Raw genomic sequence first — 10,679 nt, forward strand, 5'->3', positions numbered from 1 at the left:
TTCTGAGGGGCACGAGGCCGAAGAAAGGAACTCTGGGCCGGGCGCGGTGGCTCATGCCTATAATCCCAGCACTTTGGGAGGCTGAGGCAGGCAGATCACCTGAGGTCAGGAGTTCGAGACCAGCCTGGCCAACATGGTGAAACCCCGTCTCTACTAAAACTACAAAAATTAGCAAGGCGTGATGGTGGGCACCTATAATCCCAGCTACCCGGGAGGCTGAGGCAGGAGAATAGCTTGAACCTGGGAGGCAGAGTTTGCAGTGAGCTGAGATCATGCCACTGTACTGCAGCCTGGGTGACAGAGTGAGACTCTGTCTCAAAATAATAATAATAATAGTAATAATAATATAATAATGTCTTTTAAAAGAAACACACATAAGACAAGTTTATTATTATTAATTTTAGAGACAGGGTTACACTCTTTCACCCAGGCTGGAGTACAGTGACATGATCATAGCTCACTGCAACCTCGAACTCCTGGGCTCAAGAGCTCTCCCGCCTTGGCCTCCCAGTGTTCTGGGACTGTGTGTGAGCCACCACGCCTGGCCAAGTTTATGTATTATGGTTGACGAATGTTGTGATGAGAGATTTGTAGGAATCTAGCCTTGTATTTCCCCTAGCAACAATGTTTCCGTATTTGCTAATTCGGTGTTCGCAGAGATCTCATAGGATATAATTACTACAAATCATGAGATTCAACTCTGCTTGTGGCTGAAAACTGGTGCCAGGTCTCCCCACCCTCTCTCCTTGCCCCCGCCCCCACCAGGAGGAACAAAGCTCAGGAAAGCCATGCTTTTAGCTGTTATCCCATCCTCCTGGGTGGGTTAGGCAAGAGTTTGGTAAATCAGATGGGACCCCAAAGGCCCTCCCAAGAGCCGTGCAGAGGCCCCCATTCCTGACAGTGCCTGTGCACCTGTGTCCATACTGAGAAGGCTGAGGTGTGGGTGGGAGGCAGCCAGGTGAAGGAGTGGAGCTAACAGGCCTCACAGCAACATGGTGGGGCGTGGGATGGGGGGCCCAGCCATGAGTCATCAGAGTGGCTGTTTGCTGGCCAGGCCAGCTTGACCAGAGAGGCAGGGGATTGTGTGTGAGCTCTGCTCATCGGGGAGATACACTATCTGAGAACCATAGTTCTGGGGACATCTGAGTTGGTGAGGGCCACGTGTGGGATTCTGTCCAAGCTCCCTGCTTTGCAGATGGGGGACCCGAGTCCCCAAAGAAGTGAAGTGCTCAGATCTCTGGCTTGACCGCTCCAAGAAAGAGAATGAAGAGGTCTTATGTGGGTCACTTGCTCCAGGCTGATTGCTCAATCTCAGTTATAGGGAAGCATACATTATCAGAAAATGAGGACAAATTTCCCTAATCTGGAAATGCCCCAGAAGCCAGCTCAATGTTTCCAAACAGAGACAGCTATTAGCAATCAGCAAAGGTCCTATAAATAGTTATTTTGTTAGAAAGAAAAAGATAGTTCATTTTCACAGCACCCTCAGCCTTCCTGTGGGCTGTCACATCGTGAATTATGGACTCAAATAACATGGGGGACGGTGCCGAGCTGGCGCGTGTCAGAGGCGTCTGGTGAATTATCATGTTTGTGTTCTCCTGGGGGATCTCCAGCTAGAAATGCAAATCTTGGGCAATTAATATCAATATGCACCATTTAAACCCATTGCCTCTGATTAGATAAGCAGCCAGTAATGGCCTCATTTTTAAACAAACAAGTTTTGCTGGAGCCCTGATGAATGAATTTGCCAATTCATTGTCTAGGCCCGCTGGTTGCAGGCAGAATTCATTTGTTCTTGAGACAAACTGCTTACCACACGTTTGTAGTGTGAAAAATTCCCGGTAAAAAGGTAGGGCTCTCTTTGATGGAAAAATCTACCCTTATCTAGAGAAACAGGGGGGTACATACCATTAGATGTGGGTGGCAATTCTGCTTCTGCCACTTCCTGGTAACCTTGGGCACATCACTGCCCCTGTTCTGAGTCTCAATTTCCCCAACTGTCAGAGGCACAGTCATCTCAGCCCTTCCCATATCACAGGAGTATTTGTCAGTGTCCAGGAAGATAATGATGTAATGTCGCTTTGTAATCATTAATATCTGGGGCACCGGGGTCAGAAGTGTGGCTTTGAATTCTAGCTTTGCTGCTTCTTAGCTGTGTGGCCTTGGGAAAGTTACTCACCCCCTCTGAACTTCTATACCCTCATTTGGAAATGAGGATGAATAATAAGACCTACTTATAGGGATTGTTGTGAGACTTAAATGAGAGAGTATGTATTAGCATAACAGTATTACCACAAATTTAACCGTTTAAAATCACACACATTCGCGATCTCAGTTTCTGTGGGTCAGAAGTCTGGACATGGCTTAGCTAGGTCCTCTGCAAGATTGTCATCAAGGTGTCTTCCAAGCAGGCTCTCATCTCAAGTCTGGATAGGGGAAGGACCCACTTCCAGGATCACATGGCTGTTGGTGTAATTCAGTTCCTTGGGGTTGTAGGACTGGGGCTCCAGTTCCCACTAGCAACTGGCCAGTGGCTGGCCTCAGGTGCTTGCCACGTGGACCTTCTCCAACACAGCCGGCTGCTCCCTACATCAAAGTCATCAAGGGAGGCCAGGCACCGCGGCTCATGTCTGTAATCCCAACACTTTGCGAGGCCATAGCAGGAGGATCGCTTGAGCCCAGGAGTTCAAGACCAGCGTGAGCAACACAGGGAGACCCCGTCTCTATTACTTAAAATAAAAATCAAATAAAAAATAAATAAAGTCAGCAAGGGAGAGTCCCCTTGCAAGACAGAGCTCTATCACAATCCTGTGTGATATATTCCACCAGTGATAGCCCTTGGTGTATTCTATTGGTTAAAAGCAAGACACATACCCCACTCATCCTCAAGGGAAGGGGACCACACAGAGGCGTGAACACCAGGAAGGGGGTAATAGGGGCCATTGAAGGGTGCCTGTAAAGGATGGAGCAGAGGGCCTAGCACATATAGACACTCAATACATGCTGATAATTGTGATGGTAACGATGGGGAGGTGACAGTGAAGCAGAAGGAGAAGGAAAGAGCTTTGGTTCCTTTTCCACCTGGGCATCTTATTCCCAATTCCCTATGTGAAAGTGTCCTTCAGGATTTCCTAACTCTTCTGCTGGTTAAAAAAAAGAAAGAGGCCAGGCATGGTGGCTCACACCTATAATTGCAACACTTTGGGAGGCCAAGGCAGGCGGATTACTTGAGCCCAGGAGTTTGAGACCAGCCTGAGCAACATGGCAAAACCCTGTCTCTACAAAAAAAATAAAAAATTGTGGTTGTGGTGGTGCATATCTGTAGTTCCAGCTACTTGGGTGGAAGGATTGCTTGAGCCATGGAGGTCAAGGCTGCAGTAAGCCATGATCACGCCACTGCACTCCTGCCTGGGTGACAGAGCCAGACCCTGAGGTGGGGGGGAGGGGGAAGAAGAGAGGAGAGGAGAGGAGAGAAGACAGAAGAGAGAGGAGAGAGGCGAGAGAGAGAGACAGAAAGGAAAGAAAGAGAATTTCCTAGCTGTGTGACCTCAGACAAGTTATTCTTGAACCTCTCTGAGCATCACTTTCCTCATCTCTAAGGTACAACAGACAGTAAGACCCACCTCATTACAGTTGTTCTGATTCTTCAATGAGATGCAGTGCATAAAGTACTAAACACGACACTTGGCTCTCTACAATCACCAGCCAAAATCACCACCACCACACCACTCCAGCTTAAAGGAGGCTACACAAGCGAGCCTTTCTTTTCCCCCAGCGTGCGTCTGTGATGTAAGTGGATGCTGCTTTCTTCCAGGCGTATGCTGAGAAACAACAACAAGCCCAAGGAGGAGAAGAGCGTGCTGATCCTTCCGCCCCGGGCGGGCACCCCGAAGCTCTTCAGCGCTGCCCTCGCTATGACAGGAAAGATGGGCGACAAGGGGGCAAAAGGCGGCAAACTTGCTCACCTCCGGGCCCGGCTCAAAGAACTGGCCGCGCTGGAGGCGGCTGCAAAGCAGCAAGAGTTGCTGGAACAGGTAATGTGGTTGGAAACCCAGCCACCACATCCATTTTGGATATGTGCCAGGGAGAAGGCCGAGGGGTCTCCAAGAGTGAGCCACACATTTAGTTTTAGGGTCTTCCCCGTCCTTTTTCTGTCAGTCAGGACTCATTTGGTTACCAGTGACAGCGTGCAAGCTCAAATCAGCTTGAGAAAAAGGGGAATTAGGGGTCAAGTAATCGAAAAGTTCGGGAAAGCCTGGATCCAAAAGCCTGAATGATCCCAACAGGACGAGTTTTCCCACTGTATCATCTCTGCTTTATTCAGCGATGGTTTTATCTCCAGGCAGGTTCTCAAGAGTTCTAGGATGACATCCTCCTGGCATAGCAACTCCAACAGAAAGAAAGCACCTCTTTCCCAGGCATTCTAGCAAAAGTTCCGGGACTCACTGTCATTGGACAGAATTGGGTCACATGCCAATTCTTGAGCCATTCGGTGTGACCAGGGCACTGTGGTGTTCTAAAGAGGCCTGGGTCACATACCCACCCCTGGACTGAGAGTAGGCTGGGAGCAGGATCTCTAAAAGACAGTCTCGATACTGTTGCAGAGGTTAGAGGAGAGGGTGTGAGAAGCAAATGTTCCTCCCCAGAAGACAGTGTGTTCTCATATTTAATACTGTATCTGTGGCAATTTAAGATATTTGGGTCAGGCATGGTAGCTCACACTTGTAATCTCAGCACTTTGAGAGGCCAAGGCAGAGGATCTCTTCAGGCCTGGAGTTCAAGACCAGCCTGGACAACATAGCGAGAACTTGTCTCTACAAATTTTTTCTTTTTTGTTTTTAATTAGCCAGACTTAGTGGCACATGCCTGTGGTCCTAGCTACTTGAGAGGCTGAGTTGGGAGTATCACTTGAGCCCAGGAAGTCAAGACTGCAGTGAGCTATGATTGCACCATTGCACTCCAGCCTGGGTGACAGAGTGAGACCCTGTCTCAAAAAATGAAAAATAAAACTTTGAAAGTAAAATCCTCTCACACAGGCACAGTGCCTAATGTTCCCACCCCCATAAATCTATGGGGGACATTAAAATTAGTTCTGGGACTTTTTTCTGTGACCAAAGCCAAGAATACCAAGTAGAACAATTACGCTAATTATGTTTGTTCATGGCTGTCCCTTAGGAAGGCTGCTGGGGAACTGGAGAGGGACTGGGGTTAGGCAGACTGGGGTTAACAGTCTACACAGCCGAGTTCAAAGGAGCCCAGTGAACTCAGTCTCAATCCAGCCTGGTATCAGAGTCCAGGAGACCCATCCAGAGGTTGTTTGACAGTAGAAGTCTGGTGAGTGACATCAAAGCCATCTGGGGTACCAAGACATTCTCCAGATATAGCCACCAATGGCCCCAGACTGAGGAAGGATGTGATCGCCTGGCTCACAAACTGTCAAGGTCAAGGTGGAGCTGGCAAATGGGGGTCTTCAGCGCTGGCTGCTGTGAGGACTGACTAGACAGGAACTCCAAGGGTGCCCTCAGCACACTGAGAGCTTCAGCTGGGACGGGCTTGTGGCTCCTAAGTGGTAGCTCTTCAACAAGGCAGTTTTAAGATGGGAATTAAACTTGCATGAGTGTTCCATTAAAAGGCACTTCCTTTCCAAATCAGAACAACCAGGGCAGAATGGCAGAGTGCAGGGAGCTCTTAACTAGACATCCAGAGACACAAGTCCAAATCCAAGCTCTGTCACCACTAGCTGCATGACCCAGGAAGCCCCTCAAGCTTTTTGAGACTTGAATTACTGAGGGTTGCCTCAGGAGGTCGTAAAGATCAAGCAGGATACCTTGGAGGCCTTTTAGAAAAGCATGTTGAACACAGCAAAGCACTTTTCTGACTTCCCATGATGCTGCTGGTTCCAGCCAGAGCGCCATGCTTCAGGAAGTCCCACAGTGCTCACCATCTGAGCATCCTGCCCTGGAAATGCGTTGTCAAGAGTTTAGGGTGGGCTGGTCGCAGGTGGCTCACCCCTGTAATCCTAGCACTTTGGGAGGCCGAGGCAGGCAGATCACTTGAGGTCAGGAGTTCAAGACCAGCCTGGCCAACATGGTAAAACCCGGTCTCTACTAAAGATACAAAAACTTAGCCAGGCATGGTGTCATGCACCTGTAATCCCAGCTACTTGGGAGGCTGAGGCAGGAGAATTGCTTGATCAAAGGCAGAGGTTGCACTGAGCTGAGATCACATCACTGTGCTCCATCCTGGGTGGCAGAGCAAGACTCGGTCTTAGAAGAAAGAAAAGAAAAGGAAAGGAAAGGAAAGGAAGAAAGAAGGAAGGAAGGAAAAAAGAGAGAGAGAGGGAGGGAGGGAGAGAGGAAGGAAGGAGGAAAGGAAAGGAAAGGAAAGGAAAGGAAAGGAAAGGAAAGGAAAGGAATAGAGTTTAGGGTAACAGGGAAGGGTGGGACAGGGGCACCAAAACATACAGAAATACTGAGACAGAAGGGCAAGCATATCCCAAGAGAGGCCTTGGGGTCTCGGAGCATTTTGGCTGCCCCCTCTCCATTTTTTTCTTTCAATATCCTATGACTTTAGCAAATGGCGCAGGTCTCTCTGCACAAGCACGTTGACTGCTCTCACTTGAAACTCACAAGCACCACTTCACACGGGTCTTGGGCAGCTGAGGATCATTCCGTCCTCCTCTGGGGGCTGCTCCCTCTCCAGTTTCCTTCCTTGCAGAGATCGGATCAGGCAGAGTGGGAGGGGCCACAGGTATCCACAAAGGCTTGGTTTAATTACCCAGTCCCCTACTGATGCGAAGCCCATGGCCATCGCTTGTGGGAGGCAGCACAGGCTGGAGGCTGGAGGTATCCATCAAGTCTCCACATACAGGGTCAGTGCAGCCCAATACCAGGGGTACCCAGTCCTAGGCTATCCCTGAAGATCTCAACCTTTGAGACCTTCCAGAAAGGGGGCCCAGCCCCAGCAGCCTCTCCCCTCATCACTTTTTACTCTGTTTGCTTGGAGTTTTTTTCATCCACTCCAGGAGTGCCCATCCCTGGTAACAGATGGTTGAGCCTTTGCAGAGGCCTTGTGGGTACTCCCTCAGAGTCACTGCCTGGCTTGCTTCAGCAGCTTGGGGGAGGGGCCCTGCGCTTGAAACAACAGCCTCATCCCAGCTTCCAGCCCCACAGCCTAGATCTAAGACATGCCAAGACTTTCCATGAAATCCAACCGGGACTTTTAATCTGTACACTTCCCCATAATGTACTTTGTTTCTCCTAAATAACCCCCATGCGGCTCCACCCCACCCACTAGATTTCACCCGCTGTGTGTTCCGCTGTCCTCTTTGGGGGCCCAAAAAGGCTGGAACAGGGAGGTGTCCAAGACCCTTCCAAGACCCCTCCCAGAGTCTGTGCCTCACGAGCCACCCTTTCTGGATTCCAGGCCAAGAGCTCGCAAGACGCCAAGGGAGAGGAAGGCTCGGCCGCCCTAGACCAGCCCACGCCCCCAAAGGAGGCCACCCCCGACCCACCCGCGCCCCAGACGCCCCCCGAACCCCTGGGGTCTCCACCGCGCTCTCCACCGCCTGCCTCCCTTGGGAGGCCCGAGGGAGAAGAGGAGGGGGTGGCCCAACCTGAGGAGCACTCGGTGAGGATCCGCATGAGCCCAGGCCCGGAGCCCGGCGAGCAGATCCTGTCGGTGGAGATGCCGGAGGAAAAGGAGGAGAAGGTGGAGTAAGGTGTGGTGAGGCGGCTCCCACGCGCAGTTCTGGCAGGTGTGCCCCCAATGCCCGCTGCGCCCCTGCGCCCCAGCTTCCCCCACGGCCCAAGAGGAGATGCTTTTCCGCAGTCGTGGCCTCAGTGGCTGCAGCTCTGACCGCCCTGCCAGCACGCCAGCCCCGACTCAGCTCCTCGCGGGCTGGGCCTGAGCTCGACACATTTCATCAAGTGTTCCAGTCCCTGAGCTCTCAGTATCAGTTGAGAGCCCTGCCTTTTCCTGACTGTTCCTTTTTTTAAGAACAAAATGATGTTCCACTTTTAAAGTTCTTGGGTGGGGGATAAAATGAGGCTCCAATATATGGGAAGCTTTGTTGAAAAAGTAAAGGGTTATTGAATGTGTGGGGTTTCCCCTCAGGAATTTGTCTAACACATTTCAAGGATAGAAAATACTTCACGGCCGGGCATGGTGGCTCATGCCTATAATCTCAGTGCTTTGGGAAGTCGAAGGAGGAGGATCACTGGAGGCCAAGAGTTGGAGAGCAGACTGGGCAACATAGCGAGACCCCATCTCAAACAAAAACAAAACAAAACAAAATAGCCAGGTGTGGTGGTGTGCACCTGTAGTCCCAGCTACTGGAGAGGTTGAGGCAGGAGGATGGCTTGAGCCCAGGAGTTTCTGGCTGTGGTGAGCTGGACACAGTGAGACCTTGTCTCAAAGAACTAAAAGATAGCCAGGCACAGTGGTTCACATCTGCAATCCCAGCACGTTGGGAAGCTGAGATGGGAGGATTGTTTGAGACCAGGAGTTCAAGATCAGCCTGGGCAACGTGTTGAGACCCCATCTCTACAAAACAGCAGCAGAAACAAAAGCAAACAACAACGTACACAAACAAAGAAACAAAGAAGGGAGGGCAGCCGAGCTGTTCAGCTGAGAATTGCCTGGTTCTGAGCTGAGCTTGGGACACTGTTTTCCTTTGTGGGCAATCACACTAGGGGGCTGGATGCCCATTAGGGTAGTTAGTGCTTATCTTCCTCAGACTCTATTCAATTCCAGTGCAATGCCATTATCTCAGAACAGATAGAAGGGAAATGGACTTACTGGCCAGGGACTGCTAGCGTTTCTGCCTCTGCCAGGAGGGACAGCCCGGTAGGAGCATCCTCTGCCTATCATCCTGAGAAACCCCGTTCGCCAGCAGGGATCAGTCCGTTACTCACTTTTGACACTCTCGCTGTAGAGATGGTGGCAGCAACTTCAATTAATCCTAGAAAATGAAATCTCCCAGCTGATGACAGCACTTACATTCCCTAAAGCTTTCCAGATCATGTCATGTTGCTTTTATGATTCAGACAAAAAAAAAAAAAAAAAAGAAAAAAGGATCAGTCAGAGAATGAATATTTATCGAGAGGATTTTATTTGCATACTGAATGGCTCTTGGGGGAGTGAGTGATTAAAAATAAAATCTAGCATTCTAGTATTAGGCCATTTGTTTCCACCTGCAACAGTGAACATAAAGGAATTCCAATAGGTCCTGCCCATTTTATATAAAATTACAGGAAAACGTGAGCTGCTCACAGGCCTTTAAGGTTTGCAAATGTCTATATGTATTTGTCCATCCACTAAAAACAACATTCATTTCCATTGCAGAAAATTGAAAGAATGTGGGAGTCCCCAGGCTGGTCTAAGCATTTCCAAATCCCAGAGTCACAAACAGATTTGTCTAGTTGATGGCTTGTCACATGATCCGGGTAATCATCACATTGAATATAGTGATTGACCTTATTATTTTACCTTTTTTTTTAAAAAAAAAAGCTTTTAAAATGTATTTTAATAGACAATAACATATTTACATGGGTACAAAAGGATATCCAATAAAAATTCTTCATCCTGCCCTGGTACCCAGCTTCCTTGGTTCCCTCTCTGGAAGCAACCACTGTTAACAGTTTCTCCTGTATCATTTCAGAGTTATTTTATGCTTATACAAGGAAATATGTAACTGCTTCTTCCCTTCCTTTTTAATTTTAACAGAAGTGGTAACACATATTAGAGCCACTGTTATTTTTCACTTAATTTACTTTGGAGATGGTTCCCTATCCTTAAAGAGCATGCTTGTTTTTTTGGTGACAGCAATCTAGTTTGTTGTATGAATGTATGATAACATTTAAACCACTCTCCCATTGATGGGCATTTGCGTTGTTTCCAATCTTACACTGTTAAAAATAATGCTGCAATAAAACAATCTTGTGCAGACATAATTTCACTGGTAAATATCTTTTAAATGGGGGAACTCTGCGAGTTTAAGCAGTTATTTTTCCTTCGTCTCCATTTACTATTTGTATATTTGTACCACATAGTCTAAGATCGAAGCACAGAGAATGCTTCCACCATTAGCAAGTGTTTCAGATGTGCTAACAAACACATTGCTTTTCAGTAAATGGCAAAATGCTTCAACAGCACCTTCCCTGTGAGATCCTATTTTATAAGGAATCTTTTTATACGAATATACTTATTCTTTTAGATATCAGTTCTTGAATGTGTACTCCTTATGATATAAAGCAAGAGATTCTTGAGGTTCCCAAGAATTTTCCTGGAAAGAAAATTGATTTTGAAATGAGATTCGCAGTGTTTTAATTTCGCTGAGATAACTCCTTTAACGCAGTACTTTCACAAAACTTAGTTATTACATAAATTGAATTTGAGGCTGGCATTCTTCCCCAAATTGAATTGGACTGGTTGTTTGCTGAGGTATGAATGGAACAGCTCAGAAGCATTATAATTCTGTAGCTGAAACAGGACTCTTATTTATGTATGTTCAATCTCTACTTATTTAAAATGTCTCAGCAGTTCCTGCATTTAGATGGAAAACAAATAGCCAATATTTTTTTAACTACATAAATATTTTAAATAGAATGAAAACCAAGAAGCTGTTTCGAATTTTATTATCAAAGTGTGTTCAGCTACCTGGAATATTTTAGTCTGTT

General features: G+C 47.9%; 1 protein-coding gene across 2 annotated transcripts in view; it reads left to right on the top strand.

Annotated features, from left to right (window-relative positions):
- CNGB1 (cyclic nucleotide gated channel beta 1) overlaps positions 1–9,499 on the top strand; it is a 97,863-nt gene extending 88,364 nt beyond the window's left edge. For both annotated transcript variants that reach the window (XM_011971810.1, XM_011971812.1), the window contains exons 32-33: positions 3,815–4,034; positions 7,426–9,499. In XM_011971810.1, coding sequence (XP_011827200.1) covers positions 3,815–4,034; positions 7,426–7,719 — 514 coding nt within the window. In that variant the 3' untranslated portion in view covers positions 7,720–9,499. The remainder of the gene's footprint in view (positions 1–3,814; positions 4,035–7,425) is intronic.
- Positions 9,500–10,679: the final 1,180 nt, after the last annotated feature.

The sequence above is a fragment of the Mandrillus leucophaeus genome, unplaced genomic scaffold (genome assembly GCF_000951045.1).
Source record: "Mandrillus leucophaeus isolate KB7577 unplaced genomic scaffold, Mleu.le_1.0 Scaffold125, whole genome shotgun sequence".
NCBI classification, from domain to species: Eukaryota; Metazoa; Chordata; class Mammalia; order Primates; family Cercopithecidae; genus Mandrillus; species Mandrillus leucophaeus.